This window comes from Podarcis bocagei (assembly GCF_964188305.1).
Source record: "Podarcis bocagei genome assembly, chromosome: 2".
Lineage (NCBI taxonomy): Eukaryota > Metazoa > Chordata > Lepidosauria > Squamata > Lacertidae > Podarcis > Podarcis bocagei.
This window is the reverse complement of record NC_138126.1, coordinates 14,946,981-14,964,525: the sequence shown is the minus strand read 5'-3', so window position 1 is coordinate 14,964,525 and position 17,545 is coordinate 14,946,981. Positions and strand designations below refer to the sequence as shown.

The 17,545-nt window shown below is 40.7% G+C and overlaps 3 protein-coding genes and 1 long non-coding RNA gene across 4 annotated transcripts in view; all 4 read right to left on the bottom strand.

Moving 5' to 3' along the window:
- Nucleotides 1-17,545, bottom strand: part of LOC308580547 (uncharacterized protein) — a 147,209-nt gene that overhangs the window by 74,797 nt on the left and 54,867 nt on the right. The gene's annotated exons all lie outside the window — the stretch shown is intronic.
- The window catches only part of LOC308581287, a 196,492-nt gene that overhangs the window by 169,463 nt on the left and 9,484 nt on the right, over nucleotides 1-17,545 (bottom strand). The window lies entirely within an intron of this gene.
- The window catches only part of LOC308579635 (uncharacterized protein), a gene marked incomplete at its 3' end in the record, with an annotated part of 42,628 nt that overhangs the window by 22,379 nt on the left and 2,704 nt on the right, over nucleotides 1-17,545 (bottom strand). The gene's annotated exons all lie outside the window — the stretch shown is intronic.
- The window catches only part of LOC308580642 (uncharacterized protein), a 72,310-nt gene continuing 59,024 nt past the window's right edge, over nucleotides 4,260-17,545 (bottom strand). Inside the window, exon 4 of the mRNA XM_081182595.1 lies at nucleotides 4,260-12,040. Within this exon, the coding sequence (XP_081038721.1) occupies nucleotides 10,374-12,040 (1,667 nt within the window). The 3' untranslated portion in view covers nucleotides 4,260-10,373. The remainder of the gene's footprint in view (nucleotides 12,041-17,545) is intronic.

The following is a 17,545-nucleotide window of genomic DNA, read 5'->3' as shown; positions in this document are numbered from 1 at the left end:
ATTTATTTCATCAGACAAAGTTTAAAAAAGAGTAGTAATTTATGCCTATCACCAAAATTTATATTTAAAGATGACCAAGGAAGATTTGTTGCAATTGAAATTCAATCACAAGGAGAGAAATTTTTGATAGTAGGCATCTACGCACCAAACGAGGGGAAATCGGAATTTTTTAAGAAGTTACATGAGACTCTGATGGACCATATAGATTACAATATGATTTTGATGGGGGACATGGAGTGGTGACTACAAATATGGACAAGGCACAGAGACAGGTAGTTACTAAGTATGGTAGACTACCAAAAACTTGTTTTGACATGACTGACAATATGGATTTAGTTGACATTTGGAGAACGAAGAACCCCTTGGGAAGAGAGGGAACTTTCTTCTCTGAGGCCAAAATGACATGGACAAGAATTGACCAAATATGGGTAACTAGAGGGCTGGCTCCGAAGACTAGAAAAATGGAAATCTGCCCTAAAACTTGCTCCGACCACAATGCTGTGAAGATGGAAATGAAACTAACACCAATTGGTTCCTTTAGATGGAGGATGAATGACACTTTGTTTAGGAACGAAGATGTGACTAAGAAGGCCCAAAAAACCTTGAGGGACTACTTTGAGATAAATATGAACACCACTGTTGAAAAAGAGTAATCTGGGATGCAAGTAAAGCAGCTATGAGAGGATTTTTGATACAACAATATGGATTTAGTTGACATTTGGAGAACGAAGAACCCCTTGGGAAGAGAGGGAACTTTCTTCTCTGAGGCCAAAATGACATGGACAAGAATTGACCAAATATGGGTAACTAGAGGGCTGGCTCCGAAGACTAGAAAAATGGAAATCTGCCCTAAAACTTGCTCCGACCACAATGCTGTGAAGATGGAAATGAAACTAACACCAATTGGTTCCTTTAGATGGAGGATGAATGACACTTTGTTTAGGAACGAAGATGTGACTAAGAAGGCCCAAAAAACCTTGAGGGACTACTTTGAGATAAATATGAACACCACTGTTGAAAAAGAGTAATCTGGGATGCAAGTAAAGCAGCTATGAGAGGATTTTTGATACAACAGAATGCAATTAAGAAGAGAGCGCAAAATGAAAAATAAAGATAAGATTTTGGAGAAAATAAAGGAAGGAGAGAAGAAACTGAGAGTGAAACCAAAGTCACAGGAGATTCTGAAAGAGATAAAGTTATATCAAGTACAATATATGAAAATGATGAACCAGGAAATAGAATGGAAAATTAAACAGATGAGACAAAAACTCAATACCATTACGAATTTGGAAGTGGAGGGAAATAATATACAGAATCCAGTGGAGATCAGGAAGTGCTTTCAGAGGTACTTTAAACAACTATATACACAGGAGACGCAGAAAGAAATGGACATTGATCGTTTTTTGAAAATAAATGGACTACAAAAAAATCTCTCAAGAAAATAAGCTAATGTTGAATTACAAAATAACGGAGCAGGAGGTAGAAGGGGCCAATCAGAACATGCAATTAGGCAAATCTCCAGGGCCGGATGGTTTGACTTCAAGATATTATAGATCCTTGAAAGAATGGTTAGTACAACCTTTAAAGAAAGTTTGCAATGAAATATTGGAAGGGAAAAAGGCACCAGAGTTGTGGAAGGAAGCTTATATTACACTTATACCGAAAACAGAGTCTGAGAAGGCACAGCTTAAGAACTACCGCCACATATCTTTGCTCAATGTGGATTATAAAATTTTTGCAGATATCATAACTAAAAGACTAAAAAAGGTTTTAGTAGAAGAAATACATAAAGATCAAGCGGGCTTTCTCCCGGGCAGGCACTTGTCTGACAATACGAGGAATATAATTAACATTTTAGAAAAATTACAAGTGAATATTAACACCAAAGCAGTTTTGATATTTGTGGACGCGGAGAAAGCCTTTGACAATATTTCCTGGAGTTTTATGAAGAAGAATTTACAGGGGATGGGGGTTAGCCAAGGTTTTGGAAATGGTATAGGTGCAATCTATTCAGAACAAAAGGCTAAATTAATTGTCAACAATGTGGTGACGGAAGAATTTAAGTTAGAGAAAGGAACACGACAAGGTTGCCCAATTTCTCCTTTGCTTTTTATATCGGTCCTGGAGGTCCTTTTAAATATGATTAGAAGGGATCCATTGGTTAAAGGTATACAAGTTGGAGCTAAACAGTACAAATTGAAAGCATTTGCCAATGATCTGGTATTGACATTACAGGAACCAGAATCTAAAGTTCCAAAAGAGTATTGGAACTGATTCAAGAATTTGGTCAGGTAGCGGGATTTAAGTTGAATAAGATGAAAACAAGATTACCATAATAAAGGACAAAAGTGGTAAGGACCTAACAGAAGCAGAAGACATCAAGAAGAGGTGGCAAGAATACACAGAGGAATTATACCAGAAAGATATGGATGTCTCGTACACCCCAGGTAGTGTGGTTGCTGACCTTGAGCCAGACATCCTGGAAAGTGAAGTCAAACGGGCCTTAGAAAGCACTGCAAATAACAAGGCCAGTGGAAGTGATGGTATTCCAGCTGAACTATTTAAAATTTTAAAAGATGATGCTGTTAAGGTGCTACACTCAATATGCCAGCAAATTTGGAAAACTCAGCAGTGGCCAGAAGATTGGAGAAGATCAGTCTACATCCCAATCCCAAAGAAGGGCAGTGCCAAAGAATGCTCCAACTACCGCACAATTGCACTCATTTCACACGCTAGCAAGGTTATGCTTAAAATTCTACAAGGAAGGCTCAAGCAGTATGTGGATCGAGAACTCCCAGAAGTGCAAGCTGGATTTAGAAGAGGCGGAGGAACCAGAGACCAAATTGCAAACATGCGCTGGATTATGGAGAAAGCTAGAGAGTTCCAGAAAGACATCTACTTCTGCTTCATTGAGTATGCAAAAGCCTTTGACTGTGTCGACCACAGCAAACTATGGCAAGTTCTTAAAGAAATGGGAGTGCCTGATCACCTCATCTGTCTCCTGAGAAATCTCTATGTGGGACAAGAAGCTACAGTTAGAACTGGATATGGAACAACTGATTGGTTCAAAATTGGGATAGGAGTACGACAAGGCTGTATTTTGTCTCCCTGCTTATTTAATTTATATGCAGAATACATCATGCGAAAGGCTGGGCTGGATGAATCCCAAGCTGGAATTAAGATTGCCGGAAGAAATATCAACAACCTCAGATATGCAGATGACACAACCTTGATGGCAGAAAGTGAGGAGGAATTAAAGAACCTTTTAATGAGGGTGAAAGAGGAGAGCGCAAAATATGGTCTGAAGCTCAACATCAAAAAAACGAAGATCATGGCCACTGGTCCCATCACCTCCTGGCAAATAGAAGGGGAAGAAATGGAGGCAGTGAGAGATTTTACTTTCTTGGGCTCCATGATCACTGCAGATGGTGACAGCAGCCACGAAATTAAAAGACGCCTGCTTCATGGGAGAAGGGCAATGACAGGCCTAGACAGCATCTTGAGAAGTAGAGACGTCACCTTGCCAACAAAGGTCCGTATAGTTAAAGCCATGGTTTTCCAAGTAGTGATGTATGGAAGTGAGAGCTGGACCATAAAGAAGGCTGATCGCCGAAGAATTGATGCTTTTGAATTATGGTGCTGGAGAAGACTCTTGAGAGTCCCATGGACTGCAAGAAGATCAAACGCATCCATTCTTAAGGAAATCAGCCCTGAGTGCTCACTGGAAGGACAGATCGTGAAGCTGAGGCTCCAGTACTTTGGCCACCTCATGAGAAGAGAAGACTCCCTGGAGAAGACACTGATGCTGGGAAAGATGGGGGGCACAAGGAGAAGGGGGCGACAGAGGACGAGATGGTTGGATAGTGTTTTCGAGGTTACCAGCATGAGTTTGACCAAACTGCGGGAGGTAGTGGAGGACAGAGGTGCCTGGCGTGCTCTGGTCCATGGGGTCACGAAGGGTCGGACACGACTAAACGACTAAACAACAACAAAAGATGAAAACTAAGGTTTTTGAGGTTACCAGCATGAGTTTGACCAAACTGCGGGAGGTAGTGGAGGACAGAGGTGCCTGGCGTGTTCTGGTCCATGGGGTCACGAAGAGTCGGACACGACTAAACGACTAAACAACAACAAGGTTTTAGAGAAAAATCTAACAGTGATTGAGAGAGAGAGGTTTCAGAAGGAGACAGGATTAACACTGGTTAAGAAAGTGAAATACCTAGGGGTTAATATGACTGCCAAGAATAAATAAATAATAATAATAATAATAATAAATTTTATTTATATCCCGCCCTCCCCAGCCGAAGCCGGGCTCAGGGCGGCTAACAACAATCAAATAATCAAACAGTCAAATAATCACACATTCTAAAAATATTTCATTATAAAAATTAATTAAAATCAAATTGATGGCAACCGATTAAGCAAAATTCTGTGCGGGTTGCCAGAGGAGGGAGTCAGGCTGCGCCCTGACCAAAGGCCTGGTGGAACAGCTCTGTCTTGTAAATTTATTTAAAGACAATTATGAAAAATGCTGGATGGAAGTGAAAAAGGATTTAGAAATATGATCAAATTTGAAGTTATCATTGCTAGGCCGGATTGCTGTGATAAAAATGAATGTATTGCCAAGGATGCTGTTTTTGTTTCAAACATTGCAAATTGTGGATAAAATGGATTGTTTCAAGAAGTGGCAGAGAGATATTTCTAGATTTGTCTGGCAGGGCAAGAAGCCTCAAATAAAATTTAAGATATTAACTGATGCTAAAGAAACAGGTGGATTTGGACTTCCGGGTTAGCACCATCGGCGAATGGCGGAGTTCCTCCGACCGGAGGAATGGGCTCCGTGGAAACTGGGTCTTCCCACTGCGGCGAAGGTGGGGACCCGCTAGAAACCCCAGGTGGAGAAGCCTGGGGACGTGGGGTTCGGCAGAGCACCAAGAGCGCCTCCCCTACTCGCAAGGAAACCCCCTTTTGGGGCTCCGGAGCAAAGTGGGACGAGCAGCGCGGTGCAGCGGACCGATTGCTATTTTCACGGAGGAAAGCAGCACAGCCATCGCTGGAGAGCGCTGACTTTTTCCTGATGACATTTGGACTCTAAACAAGTACCCGTGAGTAAAAATGGAAGATTTGACTAAGGAAAAATCTTTGAATTAGGTAACGAAGCGGGAAGGTCTAAACAGGAAGTCCGCCTTCCGCTTTTTGTAAACAGACTGAAGCAAAGATCGTACAAGCTAAATAGCCTGGAATTTGATCTTAAGATTGAAATTTCCTGCACCCATGACCACCAAAACCCTCTTGACAACAGGAGGAAAGGGGGGGGGGAAGAACTTTGACCGTCTAACCCTGCAGAAAGAGAGTAAAGGAATATAAATTTCCAACGTCCCAAACCCGGGGACGGGACGTCAGGACAGTAATCTTTGAAGAAAACGGAATATTCTTGGACAGATAGAAATAAAAGAGAAACAAATTAACTTTAATGTTGCTCCCTGCTTTTTTGTATTGTAAGGAAACAAAGTACTAGAAAATTGAAAGTAAATTTTCCTTTGTTGGATACATTTTAAAGATGGGCGTTAAATAGAAACTGTGTCCCCTAGAGGGAGCTTGTCAATTTTTTTGCTGCAGTCCACAGGGAGACATAACAGCTGTGAGAATCAGCGTGGGACCAGATACTTGACCTTGAACAGAAATGAGCAGGGAGGAAATTCCACCTTCTGCCCTTGGCAAAGTGAATGCTTTGCTGCAGCAGCTGCATGAGGATATGAACTTGATGAATGAAAAGCTGGATTTTATGGCTGCTGTAGCCAGAAAGTATGAACTGACAGGAAAAGAAGAGAAAGAAACTTCACTACAACCAATTCAGGAAACTGACTCAAGGCAAGTCCAAGGGCAGTGGAAGATGGAAGAGGTTGCGATTGCACCTCAAAAGTTACAAAGGGAGAGATCTAAAGTCATCGAACTTGAAGAGTGTCTGCAAGTTTTTGGAGTTATGGAAATTCTTAGCTCTAGTGGGACTGTGAAACAAAATGATAAGTATCTCTGGAACAACTATTGCTTGGATTACAAAATCAGCATAGGGGAGTGGGACTGTGGGGAATGGAACAACCTGATGAAAGAAAATGGAGACTACGACTGCATGGAATTCCCCAGAGACCCACTCCCCAAGGAGAAAGGGAAGAAACTACGAAAGAATTCAACAAGGGACAAGGAAGTGTCTTATCATAAACAGGAACAAGAAAACCAGCAGAGGGGACATGGAAGTGACCTGAGAGCCTCAGACATCAGAACACCGGATTGATGGTTAAGACTTAAAGGGAAGAAAGGACTGACACAACCCGAAACCAGGAAGAAGGGACGACGGACAAAATTGGAAGAGAACCTCTTTTTATATATCTTTTTATTTCTGTGTAATATTAATGAAATAGCAGATTGTGCTGGAAAGGAACCAATTGGCTTTAGCAGAAAGGCTTGAAGGAGTTAAGTATAAATATGGTTTAAATTCTAATTTTTGAAGTCTATGGTCTTGAAGGTAAGATAAAGTTAAAGACAACAATGGTAAATTGAGAAAGATTGCTAAGATAAATTATTTAAATAAAAATTGAGAAGTATGGGAAGAATTTGCTGAAATAATGAACAAATTAGAATACAAAAAGGGAGGTGTGAGGAGGTCTAAGACACAAGCTAATGAGATGATGCAATTTGAATCTATACCTTTTTTGTTTTTTCTGTTTTATCTTTTTTCTTCTTTTATGTTATTTTGTTGATGTTTTTGATTTTTTGTATTTTTGAAAATTTGAATAAATATTACTTTTAATAAAATAAAATAAAATAAAATAAAGAAAGAGGTGGATTTGCCCTGCCAGACCTTAAGCTTTATTATGAATCAGCCGCATTTTGTTGGCTGAGAGAATGGCTGCTTCTTGAAAACACTGACATTCTGGACTTAGAAGGTTCTAATAATGTATTTGGGTGGCATGCATATTTGTGGTATGATAAGGTCAAAGCACATAAAGCGTTTAAAAACCATATTGTTAGGAAAGCACTGTTTAATGTCTGGATAAGATATAAGGACTTGCCTGAAAACAAAACTCCAAGGTGGCTGTCACCAATGGAAGCGAAGGCTCAGAAAAAGCTCAATATGGAGGCCAAATGACCGAAATATTGGGAAATTTTGGAACAAGAGGGAGATAGATTAAAACTACAGAGTTTTGAAAAACTAAAAAACAAAGTGCGAGATTGGCTTCATTATTACCAAATAATGGAGGCTTACAATTTAGACAAGAAAATTAGCTTCCAGGTGGAAAAATCAAAATTGGAAACAGAACTGTTAGATCCCAAAATTAAGAACTTGTCAAGAATGTATAACTTGCTGTTGAAATGGAACACTCAGGATGAAACGGTGAAATCTGCTATGATTAAATGGGCACAAGATGTTGGACACAACATTATGATGGCTGACTGGGAACAGTTATGGACCACAGGTATGAAATTTACGGCATGTAATGCCTTAAGAGAGAATTTAATGAAAATGATTTACAGGTGGTACATGACACCAGTCAAGCTTGCAAAAATCTACCATTTGCCCAATAATAAAAGTTGGAAATGTAAAGAGACGGAAGGTACACTCTTTCACCTTTGGTGGACATGCCCAAGGATTAAGACTTTCTGGGAGATTATCTATAATGAAATTAAAAAGGTATTTAAATATACCTTCCTGAAGAAACCAGAGGCCTTTCTCCTGGGCATGGTCGGCCAACTGGTGCCAAAGAAGGATAGAACTTTCTTTATGTATGCTACAACAGCAGCAAGAATACTTATTGCAAAGTACTGCAAGACACAAGATCTACCCACCCGGGAAGAATGGCAGACAAAGGTGATAGATTACATGGAACTGGCGGAAATGACTGGCAGAATCCGAGACCAGGGAGAAGAGTCGGTGGAAGAAGAATGGAAGAAATTTAAAGTTTACTTACAGAAACACTGTAAAATTAAGGAATGTTAGAAGGATGCTGGAATGAAGTTATGTGGTTTTAGCAGAAATGTTATAAAGGACTAAGTAAAAATGGATTGTTAATTGGTGAAAGAAGAGAATGTAAAATTGTTGTTGTTGTTTAGTCGTTTAGTCGTGTCCGACTCTTCGTGACCCCATGGACCAGAGCACACCAGGCACTCCTGGAAGTAGATGTCTTTCTGGAACTCTCTAGCTTTCTCCATAATCCAGCGCATGTTTGCAATTTGGTCTCTGGTTCCTCTGCCTCTTCTAAATCCAGCTTGCACTTCTGGGAGTTCTCGGTCCACACACTGCTTGAGCCTTCCTTGTAGAATTTTAAGCATAACCTTGCTAGCATGTGAAATGAGTGCAATTGTGCGGTAGTTGGAGCATTTTTTGGCACTGCCCTTCTTTGGGATTGGGATGTAGACTGATCTTCTCCAATCTTCTGGCCACTGCTGAGTTTTCCAAACTTGCTGGCATATTGAGTGTAGCACCTTAACAGCATCATCTTTTAAAATTTTAAATAGTTCAGCTGGAATACCATCACTTCCACTGGCCTTGTTATTTGCAGTGCTTTCTAAGGCCCATTTGACTTCACTTTCCAGGATGTCTGGCTCAAGGTCAGCAACCACACTACCTGGGCTATACGGGACATCCATTTCTTTCTGGTATAATTCCTCTGTGTATTCTTGCCACCTCTTCTTGATGTCTTCTGCTTCTGTTAGGTCCTTTCCACTTTTGTCCTTTATTATGGAAATGTTTGTACGAAATGTTCCTTTCATATCTCCAATTTTCTTGAACAGATCTCTGGTTCTTCCCATTCTATTGCTTTCCTCTATTTCTTTGCATTGCTCGTTTAAGAAGGTCTTCTTGTCTCTCCTTGCTATTCTTTGGAAATCTGCATTCAATTTCCTGTATCTTTCACCATCTCCCTCGCATTTTGCTTGCCTTCTCTCCCCTGCTATTTGTAAGGCCTCATTGGACAGCCACTTTGCTTTCTTGCATTTCCTTTTCATTGGGATGGTTTTCGTTGCTACCTCCTGTATAATGTTATGAGCCTCCATTCATAGTTTTTAAGGCACTCTGTCCACCAGATCTAAATCCTTAAACCTGTTCCTCACTTCTACTATGTATTCATAAGGGATTTGACTTAGATTGTATCTTACCGGACCAGTGGTTTTTCCTACTTTCTTCAGTTTAAGCTTGAATTTTGCTATAAGAAGCTGTTGATCTGAGCCACAGTCAGCTCCAGGTCTTGTTTTTGCTGACTGTATAGAACTTCTCCATCTTTGGCTGCAGAGAATATAATCAATCTGATTTCGATGCTGCCCATCTGGTGATGTCCATGTGTAGTCGTCTCTTGTGTTGTTGGAAAAGTGTGTTTGTGATGACCAGCTTGTTCTCTTGACAGAACTCTATTAGCCTTTGCCCTGCTTCGTTTTGATCTCCAAGGCCAAACTTGCCAGTTGTTCCTTTTATCTCTTGACTCCCTACTTTAGCATTCCAATCCCCTATGATGAGAAGAACATCCTTCTTTGGTGTCACTTCTATAAGGTGTTGTAAGTCTTCATAGAATTGGTCAATTTCAGTTTCTTCAGCACCAGTAGTTGGTGCATAAACTTGGATTACTGTGATGTTAAAAGGGCTGCCTTGGATTCGTATCGAGATCATTCTATCATTTTTGATACAGTACAGCCTTCGCCACTCTTTTGTTGACTATGAGGGCCACTCCATTTCTTTTACGGGTTTCTGGCCCACAGTAGTAGATATGATGGTCATCCAAACTGAATTCACCCATTCCCGTCCATTTTAGTTCACTGATGCCCAGGATGTCAATATTTATTCTTGCCATCTCACTTTTGACCACCTCCAACTTACCCAGGTTCATGGTTCTTACATTCCAGGTTCCTATGCAATATTTTTCTTTACAGCATTGGACTTTCCTTTCGCTTCCAGACATATCCTGGAAGAATGTAAAATTACAGTATATTAAGATAAATTATTAGGATAAAAACAAAGATGGAAAGGATTTGCTGAAATATCTAACTGAACTAGAATACAAAAAAGGGAGGTGTGAGGAGGTCAAGGAAACAAGCAAATGAAAGATAAGTAATGGGAAGGTTTGATTTGTTTTTTTTCTTTTTTCTTTTGTTTGTTTTTTTCTTTTTTCTTCTGTTTGTTTTTACTTGTTGTGATGTATTGTCTTGTTTTTTGCTTAATTTGGTGTTTTCTCTTTTTTCCTTTTGTAACCTTTAAAACTTTAATAAATATTATTTTTAAAAAAATAGTTGGTGTATTCTAAGTGCTCTACTGCAGCTGAAGTTGGTGTCTTATAAGGTGTCGATATGGACTGAAGCTTTCCACATTCTTTCCACATTCAGTACATTTAAATGGTTTCTCCTGTGTGAGTTCGTTGGTGTGTTCTAAGTGCTCCGTTTTGACTGTAGCTCTTTCCACATTCAATACATTTAAATGGTTTTTCCCCTGTGTGAGTTCGTTGATGTCTTCTAAGGTATCTATTTTGACTGAAGCTGTTTCCACATTCAATACATTTAAATGGTTTCTCCCCAATGTGAGTTAGTTGGTGCATTCTAAGTGTTTCATATCGACTGAAGATCTTTCCACATTCAATACATTTAAATGGTTTCTCCCCTGTGTGAGTTAGTTGGTGTATTCTAAGTGTTCCATTTAGACTGAAGCACTTTCCACATTCAATACATTTAAAGGGTGTCTCCCCTGTGTGAGTTCGTTGATGTCTTCTAAGGTATCTATTTTGACTGAAGCTGTTTCCACATTCAATACATTTAAATGGTTTCTCCCCCGTGTGAGTTCGTTGGTGCATTCTAAGTGTTCCACTTTCACTGAAGCTCTTTCCACATTCAATACATTTAAATGGTTTCTCCCCTGTGTGAGTTCGTTGGTGCATTCTAAGTGTTTCATATCGACTGAAGATCTTTCCACATTCAATACATTGAAATGGTTTCTCCCCCGTGTGAGTTTTTTGGTGTCTTCTAAGTGTTCCACTTTCACTGAAGCTCTTTCCACATTCAATACATGCAAATGGTTTATCCCCTGTGTGAGTTCGTTGGTGTTTTCTAAGTGCTCCGTTTTGACTGAAGCTCTTTCCACATTCAATACATTGAAATGGTTTCTCCCCCGTGTGAGTTTGTTGGTGTCTTCTAAGTGCTCCACTTTTAATGAAGCTCTTTCCACATTCAATACATTCAAATGGTTTCTCCCCCGTGTGTGTTTTTTGGTGTTTTCTAAGTGTTCCACTTTCACTGAAGCTCTTTCCACATTCAATACATTGAAATGGTTTCTCCCCTGTGTGAGTTCGTTGGTGTATTCTAAGTGCTCCGTTTTTACTGAAGATCTTTCCACATTCAATACATTTAAATGGTTTCTCCCCTGTGTGAGTTAGTTGGTGTATTCTAAGTGTTCCATTTAGACTGAAGCACTTTCCACATTCAATGCATTTAAATGGTTTCTCCCCCGTGTGAGTTCGTTGGTGCATTCTAAGTGTTTCATATCGACTGAAGATCTTTCCACATTCAATACATTGAAATGGTTTCTCCCCCGTGTGAGTTTGTTGGTGTCTTCTAAGTGTTCCACTTTCACTGAAGCTCTTTCCACATTCAATACATTTAAATGGTTTCTCCCCTGTGTGAGTTCGTTGGTGCATTCTAAGTGTTTCATATCGACTGAAGATCTTTCCACATTCAATACATTGAAATGGTTTCTCCCCCGTGTGAGTTTTTTGGTGTCTTCTAAGTGTTCCACTTTCACTGAAGCTCTTTCCACATTCAATACATTGAAATGGTTTCTCCCCCGTGTGAGTTCCTTGATGTGTTCTAAGAGTTCTATTTTCCCTGAAGGTCTTTCCACATTCAATACATGCAAATGGTTTCTCCCTTGTATGAGTTTGTTGGTGTCTTCTCAGTCTTCCACTGTGACTAAAGCACATCCCACACTCCAGGCATTTAAACTGTTTCTTTGTTCTTCCCAATGATTTCACAGATGACTCCATAGAATTCTGGCCATCATCTTCCTCACCTGTTTGGGAGTGGGGGGGCGGGGAGAATCCTGTTAAGACTTTCAAGAAAGAAAAGAAAGGAACTAAAAAACACGTCAATCCCAATATGCACCGTCTCTTATTTTAACAGTCTCCATTCTCCACTGTCCTCTCTTACGTTCCAAACTTCTAGGAATGTAGATGTGATAATGGCAAGAATGAGACATGATCACTCCATTCACTTAATAAAATGCATTTATGTTATAATTTATGGTGGAACTGGCTTCTTAGACACATCTCTGTACAGTGGTACCTCGGGTTAAGTACTTAATTCGTTCTGGAGGTCCGTACTTAACCTGAAACTGTTCTTATGCTGAAGCAGCATTTTAGCTAATGGGGCCTTCACCGCCGGAGCACGATTTCTGTTCTCATCCTGAAGCAAAGTTCTTAACCTGAAGCACTATTTCTGGGTGAGCAGAGTCTGTAACCTGAAGCATATGTAACCTGAAGCGTATGTAACCCGAGGTACCACAGTATTTCTCTTTTTCCAGGGAGGAAATGATCACAGGCTTGAATAGCAGTCTCTCCTATGACTAAGAAGTAAAACTTTTGTGTTACTATGCCACATGTAACTGTAAAAATATTGCAATATATTAGAACAGGCATCCCCAAACTTGGCCCTCCAGATGTTTTGGGACTACAATTCCCATCATCCCTGACCACTGATCCTGTTAGCTAGGGACATTGGGAGTTGTAGTCCCAAAACATCTGGAGGGCCAAGTTTGGGGATGCCTGTATTAGAACATAAGAAGAGCCTGTTCGATTGGGCAAAGGCCCCCCTAGTCCAGCATCCTGTTCTCACAGTGGCCAACTAAATGCCTGCGGGAAACCAGCAAGCAGGATTTGAGTACAAGAGCCCCCTGCCTTCCTGTGCTTTCAGTCTAATCCTCTTTTTCAAGCTATCCAAGTTGTTGGCCATCACTCCTGTAGGATGGAAGTCCATAGAAATCCATTTAGACTATTGCTCATATCTTGGGCAATAGAATAAAAGGTGTTTTAGCAGAAAAAATTCATCACAAGCAGGCCTGCTTTCTACCAGGACGTCAGATGAAGGAGAATATAAGGAATATAATTGATATTATTGAATATTTGAAAGTAAGAAATGAGAAAAATGTGGCCTTAATGTTTATAGATGCTGAAAAGGCTTTTGATAATGTTTCATGGGCTTTTATGAAAAATATAAAAGAAAAAATGAATTATGGGGAAGCAATTTATTTTTACCAACAGTCTATGCTGATTGTTAATAAGGTTATAACAGAAAAGTGTAAAATAATGAAGGGGACAAGACAAGGATACCCTATCACCATTATTATTTATTTTGGTATTAGAGGCCCTGGCGAGAGAGAAAAAGTGGAGAAATTAATTACAGGAATAACAGTAGAAAATAAAGCATATAAATTAAAAGCTTTTACAGTAATTGTAATTATAGTGGATCCTAAAAATACTCCACCGAAGGTGGTAGAAAAGATACAGGACTTCGGGCAGGCCGGAGGCTTTAAACTAAACAAGAATAAGACTAAGTTTTTGGTAAAAAACACAATGGAGGAAGATCAAAAGGAATTACAACAGAAAACAGAGTTATTTATACATAACAAAGTCAAATACTGAGGTATTTGTTTGACAGCTAAGAATATTAATATTTTTAAAGACAATTACAAGAATGAGTGGAAAGAAATAAAAAGAGCTTTAGAGATATGGGGAAGAATGAATTTATCATTTTGGGGAAGAATATCAGTAATAAAAATGAATGTAGTGCCAAAAATGTTATTTTTATTCCAATCAGTCCTGGCAATAGGCAACGCAGGATGCTTTGAAAAATGGCAAGAAGATATATCTAGGTTTATCTGACAAGGGACGAAATCAAGTATAAAAAATAAATTATTAACAGATGTAAGAGAGAGAGAGGAGGTTTCGCCCTGCTGGATTTGAAACTTGTCAGGGAACTGCCATTGGAGCTAGAGGCGGAGGCAAGGCTCCCAAGCGATGCTGGAGAAGGGCCCAGCAGGGAGAGAGGCAGCTCATTGGCTGGGGAAGGAAATCAGCGTAACACCAGGGATAAAGGGGGGCAGATGGGGGAATCGGCGAGGGGGCTCCAGGACTCCTCGCCAGAGACCAGCGGGAAGAAAACAGGTCCTCCGCTGCCCACACCCACCCTGCGCAGAAGACTTCCGTGCAGGGAGAGTAGGCGGAGACTTGGCGTCAAAGAACTTCTTTGCTGGAAGAGGTTCAAGAAACGCCCACTGATGGATTCTGCTAGCGACTGAAACAGCCATGAAGTGAAGGGCTGTCCAGACAGAAAAGGTTTAACCAGGCAACCTAGCCAGGAGTGGCGGCAACTAACGCACGAGCAACCCCTATAACCATTACAAAACTTTATTATGAAGCATCCTATATCTGCTAGAACCGGGAATGGAAAACACAGATACTGTATTTTAGATCTGGACGAACACAAATAATGGATAGCATGCATATTTATGGTAGGAAAAGGCCAAGGTTTTTAGAGCTTTTAAGAATCATATAGTAAGAAAACCAATTTGTAGGGTATGGGAGAAGTATAAAAATATGCTTGAGTAAAAAACACACTGGTAGCTTTCCCCCTTGGAAGTAATATCTCTGAAAAAAAATGAATATGAGAAGTAATCGGGTGACTTATAGAGAGCTGTTAACTGAAGTTGAAAACCAACTGAAATTAAAAGATTTTGAAGAGATAAGGGAAGCTTTAACTGACTGGTTACAGTACTATCAACTAAACAATATCTTTAAGATAGACAAAAAGAAAGGTTTTAGTTAAGAGACATCACATTTCAAAAAAAACTCTTAGGAAGTAACATAAAAAGATCTGTCTAAAATGTGTAACTTGCTCCTAGAACGGTATACAAAGGATGAACAGGTCAAATCAGTTATGACGAAATGGGAAAGGGACTTAGGACATAACATACAAATGGCAGATTGGGAGAGGCTTTGGAAAACAGATCTGAAATTCACAGCTTGCTGTACATTGAAAGAAAACTACATGAAAATGATGTACTGGTGGTATTTGACTCCTAGTAAGTTATCTAAAACGTATAGAGAAAGTTCAAATATCTGAGGGAAGTGTAAAGAGGAAGTGGGTACCGTTTGCTATATGTGGTGGTCATGTAAGATAACAGTATCATTTTGGGAAATGGTATATAATGAAAAAGTAGAGACATCACCTTGCCAACAAAGGTCCGTACAGTAAAAGCAATGGTTTTCCCAGTAGTGATGTATGGAAGTGAAAGGTGGACCATAAAGAAAGCTGATCGCCAAATAATTGATGCTTTTGAATTATGGTGCTGGAGGAGACTCTTGAGAGTCCCATGGACTGCAAGGAGATCAGACCTCTCCATTTTTAAGGAAATCAGCCCTGAGCGCTCACTGGAAGGACAGATCCTGAAGCTGAGGCTCCAATACTTTGGCTACCTCATGAGAAGAGATGACTCCCTGGAAAAGACCCTAATGTTGAGAAAGATGGAGGGCACAAGGAGAAGGGGACGACAGAGGACGAGATGGTTGGATAGTGTTCGCGAAACTACCAGCATGAGTTTGACGAGTCCAAACTGCTGGACTCTGCCAAAATGGCAAAATTAGCCATGAGACTCAGGAATCAAGAAAACAAGTACTTTAAAAAAGAATGGGGGAAATTTATAATTTACCTATGAGATTACTGCACGCAAATCAAAACGTTAGCTGGACTTTAGGAATCACTTGTAAATAAGTTTATGGACAATTTAGATAAATGAGAACTGTGGAGAATGTATCTATACAGTGGTACCTCGTGTTACGTAAGCCTCTGGTATTTTTCCGGGTTTTGCCACTCACACGCGTAGAAGCACTCTATTGCGCCACATGCATGTGTAGAAGCGGTCCTCCGGTTTGCAAAAACCTCGGGATTCGTCTGGAGCTCCAGAACGGATCCCGTTTGCAGCCGGAGATACCACTGTATGTAGTTTTGGAAAAATTAACGTATTTTTCGCTCCAGAGGACGCACTTTTTTCCTTCTAAAAAGAAAGGGAAAATGCCTGTGCGTCTTATGGAGTGAATGCACTGGACCGGAGCCATGGCTCCCGTCAGTCAAGCAAAGCGGGAGCCGCTTACAGGGCTTCTGTCCCGCTTTGCGCAGCTCTAGCTTTGCTTGCTTTACAGCGAGCCTCAGCTAGCAAAGGTCCGCGTGCTCCCTAAATGGAGCAATGAGGCTGCAGAGGGACAGCAGGGCACAAGAGGGGTTGGATCGGGGAGGATAAAATTTAAGCAACCAGAAGCAAAAAAACCCCAACCTCGAGCTCTGAGCCACGAGCGAAGTGAAAAGTAAAAAAAAGGCTCGGGAGGGCACGGGATGAGGGGCAGGGGAGCGGGAGCATGCTTTTTACTTCTGCAGCTTGTTTTCAAGCAGGATAGATTTGAGCATTGTCTGGGTCCCAGTGCCCCTAATCCTTTTTTATTCTCCATTCTATTGCTGCCAGGGGCTGCTTATTACTCAGACTGAACCTGATACCACTAGCCACGTGTACAAAGCTGAAGGCTGCAAGGAGGAGCGCGTTTACACAGCTAATGGCGAATCCCCTGCAATCCAAGTCCTGATCACTTGCTCAAATCTATCCTGCCTCAAAATAAGCAACAGAACGAAAAGGCTGCAAACTGTTAAATGGAAAAATCCCCCAGGCACAGGGCAAATACCTTGAGTAAAATAGCAAAGGGAGGCAGGTGATTCAAAGCCAGAAGGCACTTTTAAAAGTGGTGCGTAGCCAGCAACAGCTGCAGAAGGTCCACCCGCTCCCTGAACAGAGCAATGAGGCTGCAGAGGGACGGCAGGACACAGGAGGGGAAGGATAAAATTTAAGCAACCAGCAGCAAAAAAACCCCAACCTCAAGCTCTGAGCCACAAGTGCAGCGAAAACCAGGAAGTGAAAAAGGAAGGCTGCTGGGGACTGGAGGGCAGAGGATGAGGGAGAGGGGAAAATTACGCAAATCCCCCGCGTCTCAGCTGATCCGCTGGCTCCTTGAGCCTGCACACTAAACAAACATACAGCTCCTGTCCCTCTTAGTCTCACTCTGATATACCAGTAGTTTATTAAATAGCTTAGTACAACATTTGATTCAGAATATTTTTTCCCTGTTTTCCCCCTCTGAAAACTAGGTACGTCTTAAGGTCCGGTGTGCCTTATGGAGCGAAGAATACGGTAATATAAGGACCCATGAAAGGGATGGAGCGAAGTCATGTGATTCAGAGAATCCCATGAAATGATTATATAAATGTCTTTGATAGAAACTTGCATTTGTAAAAACCAATAAAAATATTTCCAAAAAAGGGAAGTCCATAGATTGTTCTATGCTTCTGTTGATTCATCATATGCAAAGCCAGAAATAGGTGTTCCTGTTTTTGACCTTTGCCCCGGAAACTGAACGTGCTCCTGAGCTTCCATTTTTACTGTTGCACAGCAAATTTAAGTCCCCCCCCCATCCTAATT